We start from the raw sequence: 21,284 nt of genomic DNA, 5'->3' as shown, positions 1-21,284 counted from the left end.
ATCTAAGAAACATTTCCAAATCCAAAGTTGTGAACCTTTTGTCCTGTTTTCTTACGGGACTTTTGTTTTAGGTCTTATATTTAGAACATTGATCCAGTTTGAGTTCACTTTTTTGTATATGATGTTAGGTGAGAGTCCAATTTTTTTTTTGCATATGGATATCCAGTTTTTCCAGCACCATTTGAATGGTATTAGCAGTGTTCAAAACTCATTTAATCATATATGCCAGGGTTTATTTCTGGGTTCTCTATTCTATTCTGTTCATCTGTATGTCTATATTTATTCCAATACTGCACTCTTGATTAATGTAGATTTGAGGTAAATACTGAAATCAGGAAGTGCAAGTACTCTAGTCTTGTTCTTTTTCAAGATTCCATGGGCTGTTTGGGACCCCTTCAGATTCCATAAGAATTTTAAAATTGGTTTTTCTGTTCCTGCAAAACACTCATTGGTATGTTGATAGGGTTTGCATTGAATCTATAGATCACTTTGAGTCATACTGACATTTTAATAATACTAAGTCTTCCGATCTATGAACATGAGAAGTGTTTGCATTTATTTATGTCTTTTCTTTCAGTGATGTTTTGTAGTTTTCATTTTATAGGTCTTTTACCCTCTTGATTAAATTCCTGTGTACTATATTCTTTTTGATGCTGTTTTAAATGGAATGGTTTTTGTAATTTCCTGTTCAAATTGTTCATAGTTGTTGTATAGACATGCATTTCATTTTTGTGTGGTGATTTTGTGTCCTGTGGCTTTGCTGAATTCATTTATTAGTTCTGTGTTTTTTTTGTTTTGTTTTGTTTTTTTTGTTTTTTTGTTTTTGTGTGTGTGTGTGTGTGTGTGTGTGTGAAATGTGGAGAAAATGGTACTTTCTGACCAGGATGCCTGCCTAGCCTTAACAGCATCCATTTATGGGATGTTTTCCTGTGACAGAGCTGCTAGTTAGTTGTGGCAGTATTGGCCCAGGGGAGGGTTGGAGAGGAAACACCCACTTTCTCCTCCCTGAGTTCCTGGTATGTAATTGGTCAGGTGTCTGCCAGTCACCAGAGACCCACACACAGAGTTGTTCCCGGTGCTCCGGGCAGGGTAAGTAGCCTGTCTCTGAGAGAGCAGGGGAGTGAGAAGAGACTGAGACCTACTGCCATGAGAATAAACCCCCTTTTAAATCCACAACTCCTTGCCCTTGCTTTTATTAGGTCTCAGCAAAGTAATAGCAAACTTGCCCCGGATAGGAAATTCCCTCCTGAAGCAATTTGAAATCTTTAGAGTTGAATACATAGAAGATCATACCATCTGCAAACAGAGAATTTTGCTTCTAACTTTCCAATTTGGAGGCCTGTTATTTCTATTTCTTGCCTAATTTCTCTACCTAGAGTCTTTAGTATGTTGTTGAAGTGGTGAAAGTGGGAGTCCTTGCCTTGTTCCTGATATTAGAGGGAAAGCTTTCAATGTTTCACCATTGATACAATATTTGCTGTGGGTTTTTCTTATACAGCTTTTATCACGTTGAGATAGTTTCCTTGTAGCCCTAGATATTTGACTGTTTTGTCAAATGCCTTTCCTGAATCAATTGAGGTTTTTTTCCCCTTCAATCTGTTAATGTGGTGTATTGCATTGATTTTCCAGTGTTGAACCACACTTGCATTCCAGAAATAAATCCCACTTGGTCATAAAGTATAATCCTGTTACTATGCTGCTTAATTTGGTTTATGATTTTTGTTGATTTCTATGTAAGTGTTCATAAATAACATTGGCCTATGGTTATCTTTTCTTGGATTGTCTTTTGTTTTGTTGTCAATAATGCTGGCCTCACAGAATGAATTACAAAGTGTTCCTTTTTCAATTTGGAAAAGCGTGAGAAGGATTGGTATTAATTCCTCTTTAAATGTTTGGTAAACTTCACCCATGAATCCAACAGGTTCAGGGCTTTTCTTTGTTGGGATGTTTTCTATTACTGATTGAATCTCTACTACTTAATAGGTCTGTTTATATTTGTTTTTTCTTTGTGATTTAATCTTAGTACGATTTGTATTTCTAGGAATTTGGCCATTTCATTTTATTGGCATACAGTTGTTCATAGTACTCAATCCTTTATATTTTTATAGATTTGGTTAATAATGTCCCTGTTTTCATTTACTTTAGTAATTTGAGTCTTATGACTTTTTTTGGTCCATCTACATAAAGGTTGGTCAATTTTGCTGATCTTTTCAAAGAGCCAACTTCTGTTTTCATTGATTTTTCTCTATTTTTCTATTGTCTGTTACTTTTATCTCTGGTCTAACCTTTTTTATTTCCTTCTGCTACCTTTGGTTTAAGTTACTCTTTTGAAGTTCCTTAATCAATTAGGTTGTTGATTTGAGGTCTTTCTTGTTTGTTAAATGATTATAGCTACACATTTCCCCCTTAGCACTACTTTTGCTGTATCCCTGAAGTTTTTGTATGTTGTGTTTTCATTTTCAATAGTCTTTAACTATTTTCTCATTTCCCTTGTGATTTCTTCTTGAATCTATTGATGACTTAAAATTATATTAATTTTCACAATTTTGTGATTTTTCCAATCTTCCTTTTATTACAGATTTCTGACTTCATCCCACTGTGGTTGCTGAAGATACTTAGTATGATACCTATCTTTTAAAATCCATTGAGATTTAATTTGTTGCCCAATATATGGAAAGCATCCCATGTGTTCTTAAGAAGAATTTGTATTCTCATTTTGTTGTAGAATGTTCAGTATATGTCTGTTAGATATAATTGGTCTATTTTGTTCAGTTCTGTGTTTCTTTAATCATCCTCTGTCTGGTCATTCTGTCCATTATTGTGAGTGGGGTATTAAAGTCTCCAACTGGTATTTTACTTTATTTTTTATTGAGCTATACTTGACATACAGTATTAGTTTCAGGTATACAGCTGATCACCACAATAAGTCTAGTTAACTTCCAACACTGAATATAGCTACAAATTATTTTTTCTTCTGATGACAACTTTTAAAAGATTTTTCTCTTAGCAATTTTCAAATATACAATACTGTTTTTAACTATAGTCAACATGCATTATATTATATCCCTAGGAATTTTTGTTTTCATTTGTCTCCGTGTATTGCTTGATTTCTGTTTTAATTTGTTCGTTGATGCATTGATTATTTAGAAGCATGTTGTTTAACCACCATATGTTTGTGAGCTTCTTTTCTTTGTGTAGTTTATTTCTAGTTTCATACCTGGTCTGATAAATTGCTTGATACAATTTCAGTCTTTTTTAATTTATTGAGGTTCTTTCTGTGGACTAATATATGATCTGTTCTGGAGAATGTTCCATGTACACTTGAGAAAAATACACATTTTTCTGCTATATATCCTACTGCTTTTGAGTGGAATGGTCTGTAGATCTCTAAGTCCATCTGGTCTAATGTATTTTTCAGTGCCTCTGTTTCCTTATTTATTTTCCAGCTGGTTGATCTGTTTATTGATATAAGTAGTGCATTAAAGTCTCCTAAAATGGAAGTGCTGCACTCTATTTCCCCTTTTAATTCTGGTAGTATTTGTTTTACATATTTAGGTGCTCCAATGTTGGCTGCATAGATATAATGGTTATATGCTCTTGTTGGACTGACCCTTTTATCAGTATGTAATGTCCTTCTTTGTCTCTTACTTTCTTTGTTTTGAAATTCATTTTGTCTGTTGTAAGTACTGCTACTCCTGCTTTTTTCTCCCTGTTATTTGCATGAAATATCTTTTCCATTCCTTCACTTTCAGTCTGTCTTTGGGTCTAAAATTACTCTTTTGTAGACAACATATAGGTGGGTTTTATCCATTCTGCCACTCTATGTCTTTTGATTGGTGCATTCAATCCATTTGCGTTTAAGGTGATTCTTGATAGTTATGTACTTACTGACACTTTATTGTCCCCTGGTTGTTTTTTAGTATCTCCTCTCTGTTCCTTTCTTTCTCTTATATACTCTTCTCTTGTTATTGATGGTTTTCTTTACTGTTGTAATTGGATTTTTTAATTAATGTATTTTTGTGTATGTGTCTTTATTGTAGGCTTTAGTTTATGGTTACCGAAAGTTCAAGGATAGCTTTTTTACTATAAAATAGTCTATCTTAAATTGCTGATTACTCTGTTTCAAACACAATCTACAGGTACTTTTTTCCCTTCTTCCTCCTCCTCCACATCTTTTGTATTAGATGTCATAATCTGCACTTTTTGTGTATCCCTTGACTGATTTTGTATATAGTTGATTTTGCTTCTTCTATTTTGTTTTAATTTCATACTTGCTTAATATTTAGTTAGTCTACTACCTTTACTGCGGTTTTATTTTCACTGGTGAAAGCTATTTAGCCTTAGGGTCATTTCCATCTACAGGAATTCCTTTAACATAACATGTAAGACTGGCTTAGTGGTGGTGAATTCCTTCAATTTTGTTTACCTGGAAATTGTTTAATCCCTGCTTCAAATTTAAATGATAATCTGGCTGGGTAGAAGATTTCTTGGTTGGAGGTCCGTTTGTTTCAGTACATTAAATATGTCATGCCAGATCACGGGAAGATGGCAGCGTGAGTAGTTCAGAGGAAATCCCCTCCCCAAAACATATACATTTATAAAAATAAAATAAATACAACTATTCCTAAAAGAGACACCAGTGGATGCAGTACAACAGCCAGGATACATCTACATCTGTGAGAACTCAACATCACATGAAGGGGGTAAGATACAAGCCACGGCCAGGCGAGACCCGAACGCTCCCCCACCCCAGAACCAAGCTGGAAGAAAGGAGTCAGAACAGAGAGGGAGTGAAAGCCCAGGACTGCTAAACAACCAGATCTAGAAATCCGCACCCGGAGCGCAGACACAAGGTGCACAGGGTGCTGGATATTAGAGAAACGGAAAAGCAAAACCTGTGGGCAGGTCCCCGCAACCAGTTCCCCTGAGACAAATGAAAAGCGAGTGCTTTCTGCAAGTCTTAAAGAGACAGGGACCCCATAGCTGGATAAAGTCGTCCCAGCACACTTAGCCAGCAGATGGGAATCCCAGGAAACCTTAGGCGAGGCAGCGCAGCTCTGAAGCACCTCATGGCACTAAGCAGCCATTCCTCCAACTGGTGAAGACCCTGACACACTGACCCAGTAGCGGGAGAGTGGCAGCACATGCCGGGGTTGGCGGTGTCAGAAGGGACCAGGAGCAGATCGCATGCGCCGACGGCGCCAGAGGGGACCGGGAGAGGCTTGTGCGAGCCCACAGCAGCGGCGACCAAACAGCCCAGGTGCGGCTCACGCGCACCGGCGGCAGTGGAGCCAGAGGAGCCCAGTAGAGTCCCGTGCGGGAGAGCCCTGCGCACACCTGTAGTGGAGCCAGAGGGAGCAGGTGCGCTCCCAGCAGCCGACCGGAATCTCAGCCCAACACACAACTGCCCGGGCCAGACCCAAAGGCCGCTGTGTTACACAGCTGCCTGGCAGGGGCGCCGCTATCATGGAGGAGCGCACCTGGTGTGCCTGCCAATCCCAGCAGGGCTCCACGCTGCTCTTACGGAGACCCCGCCCACAGCAGCTTAGGGGACTAAACTGGTGGCTGCTCCAGGAGTGTGGGTAACCAACACAGGCAGTGGAGAAGGGCAAGGCATCCACCTTGAAGAAAGCAGGAACGGACTTTCTTCTCCCAGCTGACACACCCACAACCTGCCTACAGCCACTGCTATCACCATGAAAAGGCAAAAAAACTTAGTCCAGTCCAAGATAGTTCAGACAACACCTGAGAGAGGATCTGCAGAGACAGACCTAACCAGTCTCCCTGAAAAAGAATTCAAAATAAAAATCATAAACATGCTGATAGAGCTGCAGAGAAGTATGCAAGAGCTAAGGGATGACGTCGGGAGAGAGTTTACAGAAGTGAAACAAACTCTGGAAGGATTTATAAGCAGAATGGATAAGATGCAAGAGGCCATTGATGGAATAGAAACCAGAGAACAGGAACACATACAAGCTGACTCAGAGAGAGAGATAAAAGGATCTCCAGGAATGAAACAATATTAAGACAGCTGTGTGACCAATCAAAACGGAACAATATCCGCATTATAGGGGTACCAGAAGAAGAAGAGAGAGAAAAAGGGATAGAAAGTGTCTTTGAAGAAATAATGGCTGAGAACTTCCCCAAACTGGGGAAGGAAATAGTTGCTCAGACTACATAAGCACACAGAACTCCCAACAGAAGGGACCCAAAGAGGACAACACCAACACACATAACAATTAAAATGGCAAAGATCAAGAACAAGGACAGAGTATTAAAGGCAGCCAGAGAGAGAAAAAAGGTCACCTACAAAGGAAAACCCATCAGGCTATCATCAGACTTCTCAACAGAAACCTTACAGGCCAGAAGAGAATGGCATGATATATTTAATGCAATGAAACAGAAGGGCCTTGAACCAAGGATACTGTATCCAGCACGATTATCATTTAAATATGAAGGAGGGATTAAACGATTCCCAGACAAGCAAAGGTTGAGGGAATTTGCCTCCCACAAACCACCTCTACAGGGTATTTTAGAGGGACTGCTCTAGATGGGAGCACTCCTAAAAAGAGCACAGAACAAAACACCCAACATACGAAGAATGGAGAAGGGAGAGAAATAATCATCAGACTGTGTTTATAATAGCTCAATAAGCGAGTTAAGTTAGACAGTAAGGTAGTAAAGAAGCTAACCTTGAACCTTTGCTAACCACGAATCTAAAGCCTACAATGCCAATAAGTACCTATCTTTCAATAATCACCCTAAATGTAAATGGACTGAATGCACCAATCAAAAGACACAGAGTAATAGAATGGATAACAAAGCAAGACCCATCTATATGCTGCTTACAAGAGACTCACATCAAACAAAGACATGCACAGACTAAAACTCAAGGGATGGGAACAGATACTTCATGGAAACAACAGGGAGAAAAAAGCAGGTGTTGCAATACTAGTATCAGACAAAATAGACTTCAAAACAAAGAAAGGAGCAAGAGATAAAGAAGGACACTACATAATGATACAGGGCTCAGCCCAAAAAGAGACTATAACCATTGTAAACATATATGCACCCAATACAGGGGCAAAAACATATGTGAAACAAACACTAACAGAATTAAAGGAGGAAATAGAATGCAATCCATTCATTTTGGGAGACTTTAACACACCACTCACTCCAAAGGACAGATCTGCCAGACAGAAAATAAGTAAGGACAAAGAGGCACTGAACAACACACTAGATAAGATGAACCTAATAGACATCTATAGAACTCTACATACAAAAGCAACAGGATACACATTCTTCTCAAGTGCACATGGAACATTCTCCAGAATAGACCACATACAAGGCCACAAAAAGAGCCTCAGTAAATTCCAAAAGATTGAAATCCTACCAGCCAACTTGTCAGACCACAAAGGTATAAAACTAGAAATAAATTGTACAAAGAGAACAAAAAGGCTCACAAACACATGGAGGCTTAACAACATGCTCCTAAATAATCAATGGATCAATGACCAAATTAAAATGGAGATCCAGCAATAAATGGAAACAAATGACAACAACAACACAAAGCCCCAACTTCTGTGGGACGCAGTGAAAGCAGTCTTAAGAGGAAAGTATATAGCAGTCCAGGCATATTTAAAGAGGGAAGAACAATCCCAAATGAATAGTCTAATGTCGCAATTATCGAAATTGGAAAAAGAAGAACAAATGAGGCCTAAGATTAGCAGACGGAGGACATAATAAAGATCAGAGAAGAAATAAATAAAATTGAGAAGAATAAAACAATAGAAAAAATCAATGAAACCAAGAGCTGGTTCTTCGAGAAAATAAACAAAATAGTTAAGCCTCTAGCCAGACTTATTAAGAGAAAAAGAGAGTCAACACACATCAACAGAATCAGAAACGAGAAAGGACAAATCACAACGGACCCCACAGAAATACAAAGAATTATTAGAAAATACTATGAAAACCTATATGCTAACAAGCTGGAAAACCTAGAAGAAATGGACAACTTCCTAGAAAAATACAACCTACCAAGACTGACCCAGAAAGAAACAGAAAATCTAAACAGACCAATTACCAGCAACGAAATTGAAGCAGTAATCAAAAAACTACCCAAGAACAAAATCCCCGGGCCAGACGGATTTACCTCGGAATCTTATCAGACATACAGCGAAGACATAATACCCATTCTCCTTAAAATTTTCCAAAAAATAGATGAGGAGCAAATACTCCCAAACTCATTCTATGAAGCCAACATCACCCTAATACCAAAACCAGGCAAAGACCCCACCAAAAAAGAAAACTACAGACCAATATCCCTGATGAACGTAGATGCAAAAATACTCAACAAAATATTAGCAAACCGAATTCAAAAATACATCAAAAGGATCAAATACCATGACCAAGTGGGATTCATCCCAGGGATGAAAGGATGTTACAACATTCGAAAATCCATCAACATCATCCACCACATCAACAAAAAGAAGGACAAAAACCACATGATCATCTCCATAGATGCTGAAAAAGCATTCGACAAAATTCAACATCCATTCATGATAAAAACTCTCAACAAAATGAGCAGAGAGGGCAAGTACCTCAACATAATAAAGGCCGTATATGATAAACCCACAGCTAACATCATAATGAACACTGAGAGGCTGAAAGCTTTTCCTCTGAGATCGGGAACAAGACAGGGATGCCCACTCTCCCCACTGTTATTCAACATAGTACTGGAGGTCCTAGCCACGGCAATCAGACAAAACAAAGAAATACAAGGAATCCAGATTGGTAAAGAAGAAGTCAAACTGTCACTATTTGCAGAAGACATGATATCATACATAAAAATCCCTAAAGACTCCACTGCAAAACTACTAGAACTAATATCAGAATTCAGCAATGCTGCAGGATACAAAAATAACACACAGAAATCTGTGGCTTTCCTATACACTAACAATGAACTAATAGAAAGAGAAATCAGGAAAACAATTCCATTCACAATAGCATCAAAAAGAATAAAATACCTAGGAATAAACCTAACCAAGGAAGTGAAAGACCTATACCCTGAAAACTATAGGAAGCTCTTAAGAGAAATTAAAGAAGTCACTGACAAATGGAAACTCATCCCATGCTCCTGGCTAAGAAGAATTAACATTGTCAAAATGGCCATCCTGCCCAAAGCAATATACAGATTTGATGCAATTCCTATCAAATTACCAACAGCATTCTTCAATGAACCGGAACAAATAGTTCAAAAATTCATATGGAACCGCCAAAGACCCCGAATAGCCAAAGCAATCCTGAGAAGCAGAATAAAGTGGGGGGGATCTTGCTCCCCATCTTGAAGCTCTACTACAAAGCCACAGTAATCAAGACAGTTTGGTACTGGCACAAGAACAGAGCCACAGTCCAGTGGAACAGAATAGAGACTCCAGACATTAACCCAAACATGTATGGCCAATCAATATACGATAAAGGAGCCATGGACATGCAATGGGGAAATGACAGTCTCTTCCAACAGATGGTGCTGGCAAAACTGGACAGCTACATGTAAGAGAATGAAACTGGATCACTGTCTAACCCCATACACAAAAGTAAATTCGAAATGCATACAAGACCTGAATGTAAGTCCATAAAACTCTTAGAAAAAAACATAGGCAAAAATCTCATGGACATAAACATGAGTGACTTCTTCATGAGCATATCTCCCTGGGCAAGGGAAACAAAGGCCAAAATGAACAAGTGGGACTATATCAAGCTGAAAAGCTTCTGTACAGCAAAAGACACCATCAATAGAACAAAAAGGTATCCTACAGTATGGGAGAATATCTTCATAAATGACAGATCCGATAAAGGATTGACATCCAAAATATATAAAGAGCTCACATACCTCAACAAACAAAAAGCAAATAATCCAATTAAGAAATGGGCAGAGGAGCTGAATAGACAGTTCTCTAAAGAAGAAATCCAGATGGCCAACAGGCACATGAAAAGATGCTCCACATCGCTAATCATCAGAGAAATGCAAATTAAAACCATATCGAGATATCATCTCACACCAGTAAGGATCGCCATCATCAAAAAGACAAACAACAACAAATGTTGGCGAGGTTGTGGAGAAAGGGGAACCCTCCTACACTGCTGGTGGGAATGTAAATTAGTTCAACCATTGTGGAAAGCAGTATGGAGGTTCCTCAGAATGCTCAAAATAGAAATACCATTTGACACACGAATTCTACTTCTAGGAATTTACCCTAAGAATGCAGCACTCCAGTTTGAAAAAGACAGATGCACCCCTGTGTTTATCGCTGCACTATTTTCAATAGCCACGGTATGGAAGCAACCTAAATGTCCATCAGTAGATGAATGGATAAGGAAGAAGTGGTACATTTACACAATGGAATATTACTCAGCCATAAGAACAAAACAGATCCTACCATTCGGAACAACATGGATGGAGTTAGAGGGTATTATGCTCAGTGAAATAAGCCAGGCAGAGAAAGACAAGTACCAAATGATTTCACTCTTAAGTGGAGTATAAGAACAAAGGAAAACTGAAGGAACAAAACAGCAGCAGAATCACAGAACCCAAGAAGGGACTAACAGTTAGACTGGGGAGGATTGGTGGGAAGGGATTGATAAGGGCGGGAAACAAGAAAGAGGGCATTATGATTAGCATGTATAGTGCGTGGGGGGCACGGGGAGGGCTGTGCAACACAGAGAAGACAAGTAGTGATTTTACAGCATCTTACTACGCAGATGGACAGTGACTGTGAAGGGGTATGTGGGTGTGACTTGGTGAAGGGGGAGCCTAGTAAACATAATGTTCTTCATGTAATTGTAGAATAATGATACCAAAAAAAAAAAAATGTCGTTCCACTCTTTTCTGGTCTGAAGAGTTTCTGTTGAAAAGTCTGCTCATATAGCCTGATGGGATTTCCTGTACAAGTAATCTTTTTTCTCTTTCTGGCTGCCTTCAGCGCTCTCTCCTTACCCTTGACCTTTGCCGTTTAGTTATTACATGTCTTGGTGTTGTCTTTCTGGGTTTCCTTTTGTGAGGGGATCTCTGAATTTCCATGACCTTAGTGTCTATTTCCTTCCCCAGATTGGGGAAATTTTCGACAATTATTTCCTTGAGGAGACTTTCTATACCTTTGTCTCTCCCTTCTTCTGACACCCCATTAAGCAAATATTGTTTCATTTGGATTGGTCACACAGCTCTCTTCTCATTCTTTTGTTCTTGCAATCCTTTTTTCTCTTTGTTCTTCAGCTTCTTTGTTTTCCTGTTCTGATTTTTGTTTTATATGCCATCTCCTCTACGTGATCTAGTCTACTTTTAAATCCCTTTCAGATACTGTATTCTTCAGCTCTGAATGGCTCTTTTTCAGGTTTTTTTTCTGTTTGTTGAAATCCTCCCTAAGGTCTTGAATACTGTTCTTTAAATCTGTAAGCATGTTTATGACTTTTATTTTGAAATCTTTATCAAAAAGATCAGTGATCTGTTTCATTTGGCCCTCTTCTGGGTTCTTATAGTTTTGATTGGATCAAATTCCTCTGCCAGCTCATTTTGTCAGGGATTTTGTGTTTCTTCCTTTGTATTAGATGTCTCTGCTATGCTTTCTGATTGTTTTGAAGACTTCAGAGTCCAAGGTCAAAGTGCTGGCAGATTCAGTGTCTGGAAAGAGCCACCTCCTGTCTCCTAGATGGCCATCTTCTTGCTGTGTGCTCACAGCGGAAGAGCTCCACAGGTCTTTTAGGCTCTGTTTGCTTATCTTGAATCATTTTTCTTTGTGTCCCTCAGCCTCCATAATTTCAATGTCTTATATTCAAGCTCACTGATTATTTCTTCAGCTTGCTGAAATCTGCCTTTGACTTCCACCTGTGTATTTGTTGTTTCAGTTATTGTATTATTCAGCTCCAGAATTTCATTTCAGTTTCTTTTTAGGTTTTTTATCTCTTAATGATGTTTCCATTTTGTTCAAACATACTATCTTAACTTTCTCTACATCTTCCTTTATTTGTTTGAAAATCCTTAGGACTGTTGTTTTAAATGTTTTTTTTTTTTCCTCTAATGTATCTGCCATTAAGTCTTTTTCAGGGACAGATTCTGTTATTTTTTTCCTTTGAGTTGGTCATACTTTCCTATTTCGTTGTATGCCTTGTGATTTTTTTTTTGTTGAGTACTGGACATTTTGATCTATTAGTGATAATGTTGGAAATTATATGCTCCCCTCTTCCCCAGGGTTTGCTGTTTTTATTTATTTTTATTTTTTTATTGTAGGTTCTCTTTTGTGCCAAAGATCAGACTGAGATACAAACTTAATGTCTTCTTATGTCTTTTCTGAGTCCTTCCTTGGGAATTTGCAATCACTTTCTAATTTTCCCCACATATTTGGTTGGTTTTGAATGTAATAGGCTTTAGTGTGTGGATTCTGAAAGGGGAAAAGCAAAAATTGATGGGGGGAAAAAGAGCAATGGCTCTTTAAATCTCTTGAAACTAACGAGATGGAGGGGAGGTGCTCACAATAATGGCTGTCCACCTCTTTGTACTTTTGTGATCAGAAGCAGCAGTCAGCAATTGGAGCACAGAGAGCTAATGTTAAGGGGACAGAATCCTTCTTGCCCACTCTTGCTCCCCTATGCAGTATGCATGCTGCCCTAAGAACATGTGCCTAGCTGTCTGCCACATTGTTGGAATGAGGGAAGGGTAGCTACTATTGTGCTAAGAGTTGAAATTGCCCCAGATTTACCGCTGTTTTATGTTCAAGCCTTCCCCTGAAAGTTGCAAGCCTTCAGCAGACTCCAGAATTTCAAAAAAGTTTAATTAGATTCTGCCAGTCCATGTCATCTAGCTGTTCCTGGTTCTTCCTACTCCACCATCTTCCCAGAATCCTCCATCATTGACTTTTAAACTCAAGTCTTGTATGGGTTTGTTTTGAAAGATAAAAGTTTCTTGTCATCCTCTCATTTTGATCAAAAAAATTCTGCTAAGACAGATTTACAAATAAAAAGTGAACTACAAAACCAATTAAATAACTCCAAATCATTGGTCCATCATTCAAATGGACCAATGGTGTTTTGCTCAAAGTAAATAACTGCTGTGAATAAGAATATGCCGGTTGTCTTTTTATTGCTAAAATATTCATAATGTAAACTCACCATTTTATCTTTATTCAGTTAAGTTGCATTAAGTACTTTCACATTGTTGTGCAACCATTACCAATATCCATCTTTAAAACTTATTCGTTGCCCCCAAATAAAACTACCCATTAAACAATAACTACCAATTCTCTTTTCTCAGTGATAGGTTCTTTTTTGAATTCTGCATATCTTTCCAGTAAGGTAATGATTTAGTTCTTTATCAACTTGCTGCATTACAAATAACCTTGAAATATTTTTTTGTAATTTACTGTAAGATTACTTGGTATTCACTTCACTGGAACTTAATCATTTGTACACAGAGTCCCTTCTTTTTTCATTGTCTTTCTTTATTAAAGAGCAATTTTCTCTCATCAATCCATGACAGTAAATACAAAAGAATGTGTGGTAGTCTCCCAGATGATGTAGAATATATTTATGTTAGTGTTTGAAGATGGCATTAAAAGGAAAGCTAAGAAAATTTTTCAGGTTTTATGCAAGTTTTGGATCCCCAGTGTGAAAAATACAGAGTTAGGCATAAGGTTAAAAGAGCTTGGGCTAGTGTAGTAAAATAAAATATATGGCAATAGTTCCAGATGTGAAGGGAGTAACAGAGCCAAGAATGACTCCAGTGATATGGAGCTCAGATATCAAGCAACAGATTTTATCATTAGGAAAATGAGGGAGACTTGGAGAAAGGTTAATTTGAGGAAAAAATATTTCTTGGGTTATTGAGCTAAATTTACCTTGTAGTAAGAAGAGATACATGATTAGAGGCATGCTTTAGGGATTACTGACATAGAAGAGTTGAGTTTAATCAAGTATTCCTCTGGAATGACACAATGCATATTTATAGAATGCAGAGGCAAGAGTGTTAGGTTTTTCTTCTAAGGTTGGAGACAAGAAGCAGGGCCCAAAATGTAAAATGAGAATCAGGATCATTATTCCCTAAGGAATGATTCCAAAGAAGACATGTTTTAAGATGGCAGGAATGAACAGTGTAGAATGTGGCAGAGAACATGACAGTAAAGGATGACAAAATGTAAAACCCCATTCAATGCAATCAATTACTAGCTGAAACTTTACTCTTTTCCAAGGAAAATAGAGTTCTATGTTTTCAACAAAGAATGTTTGATTACAGTATTTATGGAGGTTCTGCTATACCTTATTTCTTTGGAATTTTTACCCCTTATATTCTTAGATTTCCCAAGAATCTCTTTCTTTGTATAAAATGCTCTGATACTTTACTTGTTTTAGAAGTTAAAGCTAGCTAATTTACTTTGTTTTTAATTTCATGACGTCTTTTAAAAGTAATTTGAGGTGTCTTTGGAATATTTAAATGTTTCAACCTAAATGGGCTTTGTAATTATGCTAAGAACTCCTATTATAATTTATTTTATAGTTGTTTCTAATATGGGAAAATATGGTAATACATTTTTATTAGGTTTGTTTTATGTTGAGATTAAAGATTTTAATGTTAGTAGCCACACTGGTTTTGAGAAAAATTTAGATAATTTTAATGGGAAAAATGTAACCACAAAATGGGAATGGTTTGAAGAAATTTGTGGATATTAGATAAAATACTTTTTAGTGGTTTCTTCATTGGAGTAATTATTTCTGATATTTGGTTTTTAGCAAATCATTTCAAGAAATACAGGAATCAATTTCTGAAGGATGGGACTCTTTAAAAGATCTGAGAAGTCACCTTGGACATTTAGAATCAGAACTTCTATTTATAAGTACGCTTACCGGTATCAGTATAAGAAATTACTCCAAGAAGACAGAGGATCTAACAAGCACTGAGGTGACAGAAAAGAGTAAGCATTAATTTTAATTCAGTAATGGTGGTGAAGCTTACTTTATTATGCATGGAAAATTGGTTGTCATATTGTGGAATTGAAATTTTATGAGGTAACTATTTGAATGTGTGGCTGTGGTAAACTTGTTTTGTCAGGTTTGTTTTGAACATCACAGTTTGCTTAATATTCTTAAAAGGTACCTGAGGTACATATTAAGGAAGAGGCAGTCTGTCATTAAGTAACTGAATAGTCAAGTAACAGAGATAAGTGACTGTAAGAACAATGGCACCGTTAATCTGTACATTTTAGGAGTTGTTCCCCACTGACATGAGCATGACCTCATCCACAGTGCTCTGCTACAGTGGAACATGGCCTGTGGCCAGACAAATGTTTCAGCAGCTGAACCATTTGCAGAGGAGGGTTTCTGGTCCCATTGACTAAGTTTTATTGCCAGGCTCTGTAATGCAGTACTGATAAGGGGAAGCTTATTCATCTGTGCAGTTGGATTTGGGAACTTCAGACAAGATAGCATTCCCTAAAGAACGAATCACTTTTGAAAATGTATCCTGACTTTTCCACTGAAATAGCCATCACAACAGGGAAGAGGAAGAGTGACCCTAAGAGGTCTTGGGCAGATCACCTCATGGAAGTCTGAATTGCATATGAAAATGAGTGATGGAATTTAGACTCTTCGGGTATTTGAAAGGAAGGGATAGAATACAGAGTGGATAGAGAGGGAGGTTAGGCCAGATATCAGACTTTCGCTAGTGTAAAAGTCTCAGTCTTCCTATTTTGAGCTCCTAATTCACCTCTATAGGGGTACTTGGTGTTGCCAATTCAGAATGCCTTTCAGTAAGCCTGATTCTGAAGCCATTGCTGTCTTCGATTTCAGTTTTCATGGGTCTTCCAGGTCAGTTCTACTTTTCTGTGTAATATCTAGCTTAGCTATGTGATTTTCAGCTTCCAAAATTAGGTTACTGTCATCTTTCTCCTATCCTTATAGAATTGTTCCCTTCTAAGAACACCTTCATTAACAAAACTTTATGGTGATTAAGTCAACATAGTGGTTATCTCTTGTAAGTATAGCCTGAGAAAAGGGTATAAAGGAGCTTTACTTGAAAATTTTTGTATCTTGATCTTGATGGTTACATGAGAAACACTTATCTAAAAAATATATATTGAGCTGTATACTTAAGAACACATCATTTTGTGCATTTAAGTATATTCATGTTATATCTAAAAAAACTTTGCTATCGTTTCAGTAAAGTTTTGAGAGATAACAGAGGTAAACACATACATTCAATTTACCATCTTTAACTAGAACCAGATAATGTTAAAAAAATGAAAACATCTAACATCATGATTCAAACTTATCTATAGTTTTACTAGCATATTTCTATTTCTTAATCTTTGGTATAATTAAGAAGTAGAAAGTAAAAGTTGTATTTAATCCTGTTTTGCAAAGGAGTAATCAATTTGGTAAACATTTTTTCAGATATTTTCAATTGCAAATACATAAACTTTCACACATATGCTATAATATATATGTATTACAGCTATTTGCACAAAATTAAATAATAGGTATTTGATGATAATTGTTATTTCAAACAGAATATTTGTTTTTCTGATTTACAGGTGTAAAGAAAGTTCAGCAGAGACACAGACTATCAGGAAGTTGCCACATGATTACATTTCAACTTGAATTTCAGATTCTGGAAATCCAGGTAAATTAAGGAGTGTGTTGTGATAATAGAGATTCTGCTGCTGTGAAATAAAAACTTCCCATTCCCTGGCCTCCAGCAGTGGCTGAGCTGAGGAGGAGTTCATGTTTCAGGGCCCACTTGTGGCACCTTTGTGCAAAGTGATACCATTTAAAAAATTTTTAGAATGTAAATACCCTGGCAACTGCATACAATAGGGTTGTTACTGATGGCATAGATGCTATATTGGAGGACACATTGCAAGATTCTCCTGGACTCCCAGTGTAAGCCCTGTGGTTATGGGAACTATCTTGGATGCTCCCAGTAGTCAGCTGATATGCCAGCCATCTATTATCTATTAGTTATCTATTGCTTCTTAACAAACTTACCCAAAATTTGATGGCTTAAAACAAAAAACATTATCTCACCCATTTTCTGTGGTTCATGAATTTGGAAACAGCTCACTTTAGTGTACTTGCTTAAAGTTCACTCATGTGATCAGAGTCATCTGAGATCAGTCATCTGAGATTCCTCAGGGCTGGTTTACGGTTATGCTAGTACATTACCCTGGACTGCTGAGACACACACTGGAGCAAGATACTTTCGGCTAAAATTTTTACATACAGTCAGGAAGCAGACAGAATGGTGATGTGCAGCCTCCCAAAGGTGGGGCAGAAAAAGGCTCTGACACCTTTAAAGTCTCGCTCCAAGAAAAGTGGGATCTAGGTGTGATTTTGAGAACTGGCTGGGGCTGGGCACGTGCTTTGATAGCACAAAGCAATTTCAACCATTTGGTTTTATGAGCTGGGCCAAGGGAGTATGGGTAGAGTGGATGAACAGGGAAGGGCATGCAGGCTGCCTCCCTTGAGCTTATCTTATAACGACAGTGGATTGTAGATAGTCGTAACAACCAAGTCCTATGGACAGATTACTTGCTTATATTCATGATCGTATGCCAGGATTCCTCATTCTTGTGCTAAGCCACAGAAACAACCCCAAGTTGTCCCTTTCTATATGGGTCAGAAATTGATGTTGGGTAATCAGGATCCCATCTCCGTAAGTATCAGACAACCACACCTGACTAGTCAAGAGTGTCTGGGACCGGGTATCTGGCTAGAGATTTTGCTTCTTGAGAACTCTTTGCAGTCCATGTCCCTGGTTGCAACCACTGGCCCTGGCAGGCTGGAAAGGGCTGGTAAGGGCTAACAGATGTCTAGCCTCCTCATCTGATGACAAAACTCCCAGCTTGCTCTCACCTCAAGAGTATCCCCCTTCAACATTACCAAGGTGATGAAGAGCATCCATAGGGTGCCATGCCAAGGTCGGCTGAGTAGGCTGCGACAGACTCAGGCATGGGTGATGTGTGGCCCTAGGGGAGGTACACTTCCCAGACTGACACTAGGTCTTGGGGCTAGTCAGGTTCACCAAAGCAATATTATTATTCTGCATGACTTCAGAGATCATTTGCTGAAGACTAAGAACATCGACCCAAATGGATTGGTCTCACTGGGATGGACAGCCAATGCCCAGGACCCCTGGCTTCTCTTTTGGGTGGTCCAGGAACTCCTTGGTGGTGTCCCGTTGTAGAATGTTGTGTGGTCAAATAACTGAGTTTTCTTTCTTTGTGGTCCTGAGCTCTCTGGTGATGTACGAGATGCTCACCTGCATCCTGGCCTCCATTAGTGGGCCAAGCCGACAGTCCATGTCAGGTTGGTGAATTGTAGATTGAAGTCCAGTTCCATGTCTTGACAATATCTGTACTGGCAGTATTTACATTGCCTAGGAAAGGGCTCAGGGGCATCCTTGTAGCCTTGGGGTCCTACAGGCTTTCTCTGCTGTACATTTTCTTCCTTTCACAGTCACTCCGTAGATTATCTGGAGAGAAGGTAGACTGTTGGCAAAATTAGGCTCCTTGGGAGGTTTATCCACAAGTCCAATTGAAAAGAGAAAGACCTCTGAAGTTGAAGTGAATGAGAAGCTTAGAGGAGCTGTGTATTTCAGGATGGGTTGTACCCGAAGATTAATTGGTGTGATCATTAGTGGGGCTATGGCCAGAGACAATGAACTATTTGACCTCATTTTGTTTAAGTTGCATACTTTGTCACCATAAGCCTCTGAAAGAAAGCATCAAATGATAGCTTGATCCTATCATGAGTCAGATCAAGGATGAGGTCACAGTTTGGGGATATTTTTTATAATGTGATATGCTTCTGAAGAATAGCTACTGCCTGATCAGAAGCATTCTCAACATGAACCTGCCCTGGGCTTCTGCAGCTCCCACAGTGGCTTGCTCAGTTTGCTAGTCTTGGTGGCTGCAATGAAGCAGCACAGACAGGACCAGAGCCACATGCATCCTGACACACAGGCCCTGCTTATCCCTGCTGCAGTGTCCATACTACCTAATTCCTGTTGCGCAGTGGTGGGACTAGCCTAGACCTCGCCTCCCTATCAACCTTATTTTAAGCTAATAACATGATCTCTCTAATGACTAACAAAAGATGATTAAAAATTTTGTGACCATTTGCTGTTGGCATAAAATTATACTACTAGCTTGCATGCTGATAAATTAGAATTAGTTGAGCTGCACATGACAGAAAACTTAAAAATAAAGGTAGTTCAAAGTACTAGAAGTTTCTTTCTTGCTTGCTTAAACAAAATTGAAGGGTATTTTTAGTATCACCATTATGCAATCTTATGAAGGCTTCACATGAACAAACATTGTGGTTTCAACATTCACCCATATTATCAAGTCCTCCCCTCCCCCCCATTGCAGCCACTGTCTGTCAGCGTAGTAAGATGCTATCGAGTCATTATTTGTGTTCTCTGTGCTGTACTGCCTTCTCCATGACCTACCTATATTGTGAGTGCTAATTATAGTGCCCCTTAATCCCCTTCTCCCTCCCCAACCCCTTCCCTTTGATAACCGCTAGTCCCTTCTCAGAGTCTCTGAGTCTGCTATTTTGTTCTTAATTGAGGGGAATTTTTCAAGGGCTAGGATAGTGGCTTCATGGTTTTTAGGTTCTGCCATCACACAAGTGGCTTCCAAATCATAGTACAATGATCACTTTAGTATTTCAGGCATCAAGAAAGTGGATGAGTAAATCAGACTCACCTTTTTCTAGGAAGTTGTATTTTGTAGAAGTTCTAATACTCATCATTTTCACTTACATTCTATTGACCAATTAGTGCAAGGGAGGCTGGAATTTAGAATTTAGTCTTCACTGTGCATGGCCATTTAGCCAGTGAAAAATTGGGGCAAGAAGGAAGTACAAATATTGGAGATTACCAGCAGTTTCTGTCCCATATGCTTTAGGGGATGCAGGAAAAATATTTAAGGAAAGGAACAGTGGATAGTCTTTGAAAGAACACAGTAAATGCTGAATTTCTAAAGAGGTGGAAGTTGTCATTTTCACCTTTCAAAGTATGTAGGTATTTTTAATTTCTTTGTTTTACTTAATTTTTTACAGAAAGAGCACCCCCAGGCTATGTTAAGAACACTTTGTTTCCATACCTTTCCAATTTTATAAATCTTATTGAAAACCAGACTGCTAAACAAGATATTGGAGGCACTCACGAACAACTCTTTAATCAGCAGGATTTTAATGATAAGTCATAGGTAGGTCTCATAGGCTTTCTTGGGGAAGAAAAGAACAAAGGACCAACTTAGTTTTCTTTATTGATTAGAATTCTGATGGAATGGGGTGATGAGAATTATTTTTTTAAGTTTTATTATTTAATGGTAAATCCTCACATATTCTAAACCTACTTATATACCTTTAAAATATGAATTGCTTATGTCAAAGGAAATATACATCTAAATTCTGATCAGTAGTACAAAACTGCCTTCTGGAATGGTTTTACCCTTTATATGTTAAACAGATTTTTACAGCTGAGACATAAAAATGAAGATAGAGCAATCTTTTATGTTCCTAAATATTTTTCTTTTTAATTTTCCACTAGAGGGAGATGTTTAGCTATCAGAAAATTTAAAAGTAACCTAAATAATAACACTGTCTTACTTATACAATACTGTTATAATAAAATCATAGTAGTAGAATGTTGGAACCAAAGTGACTTTGTAGAATATCTAGGTTAACCCCCTTATTTTGTAGGGAAATACATACAGCAAGACAGTTTGAATGATTACCCATGTTGCCACAGCTTCTGTTGTCAGATGTGGTTGGAGCATACAATTCTGTTCCCCAGATTTTGTCTGATGTTGTTAGCACTTCTGTACTGTTTGTGTGGAGTTGTAAGAGCATCAGAATTAACATGTGTCAGCATTCATACTCCATGCAGAATAAAATATCAGATGGGTGACAGTTTGTGGGAGAAGTGTAGATTAAGTATGTTTTCATAAGTTATCTCCCTGAAACCTAAAGAAATAAAAAATATGATTCAAAAGTAGGGAAAATTGTAAATTTAAAGGAATATCTGGTCTTGGCACACCATTGGCTAGGGGTTATAAAAAATAAAAAGGGCCACTGGATACTGACCCAAGTTTGAGAGAGAATCAAGAGCTAGGGCAGAGTTGAGCGATAAGGTTCAATTAATGCATAAACAAACCCTTCAAACCTGGGAGAGATGGCTGTTTCATTAATGCATAGAAACCAACATAGAGAGTCAAGCAAAATGAAGAAACTGA

General features: G+C 38.2%; 1 protein-coding gene across 2 annotated transcripts in view; it reads left to right on the top strand.

Annotated features, from left to right (window-relative positions):
* Positions 1-21,284, top strand: part of CENPP (centromere protein P) — a 266,012-nt gene that overhangs the window by 4,259 nt on the left and 240,469 nt on the right. For both annotated transcript variants that reach the window (XM_036896889.2, XM_036896890.2), the window contains exons 2-3: positions 14,776-14,957; positions 16,575-16,663. In XM_036896889.2, coding sequence (XP_036752784.2) covers positions 14,776-14,957; positions 16,575-16,663 — 271 coding nt within the window. The remainder of the gene's footprint in view (positions 1-14,775; positions 14,958-16,574; positions 16,664-21,284) is intronic.

This window comes from Manis pentadactyla, chromosome 3 (genome assembly GCF_030020395.1).
Source record: "Manis pentadactyla isolate mManPen7 chromosome 3, mManPen7.hap1, whole genome shotgun sequence".
In the NCBI taxonomy this organism is placed as follows: domain Eukaryota; kingdom Metazoa; phylum Chordata; class Mammalia; order Pholidota; family Manidae; genus Manis; species Manis pentadactyla.
This window is presented reverse-complemented; position numbering and strand designations above follow the sequence as displayed.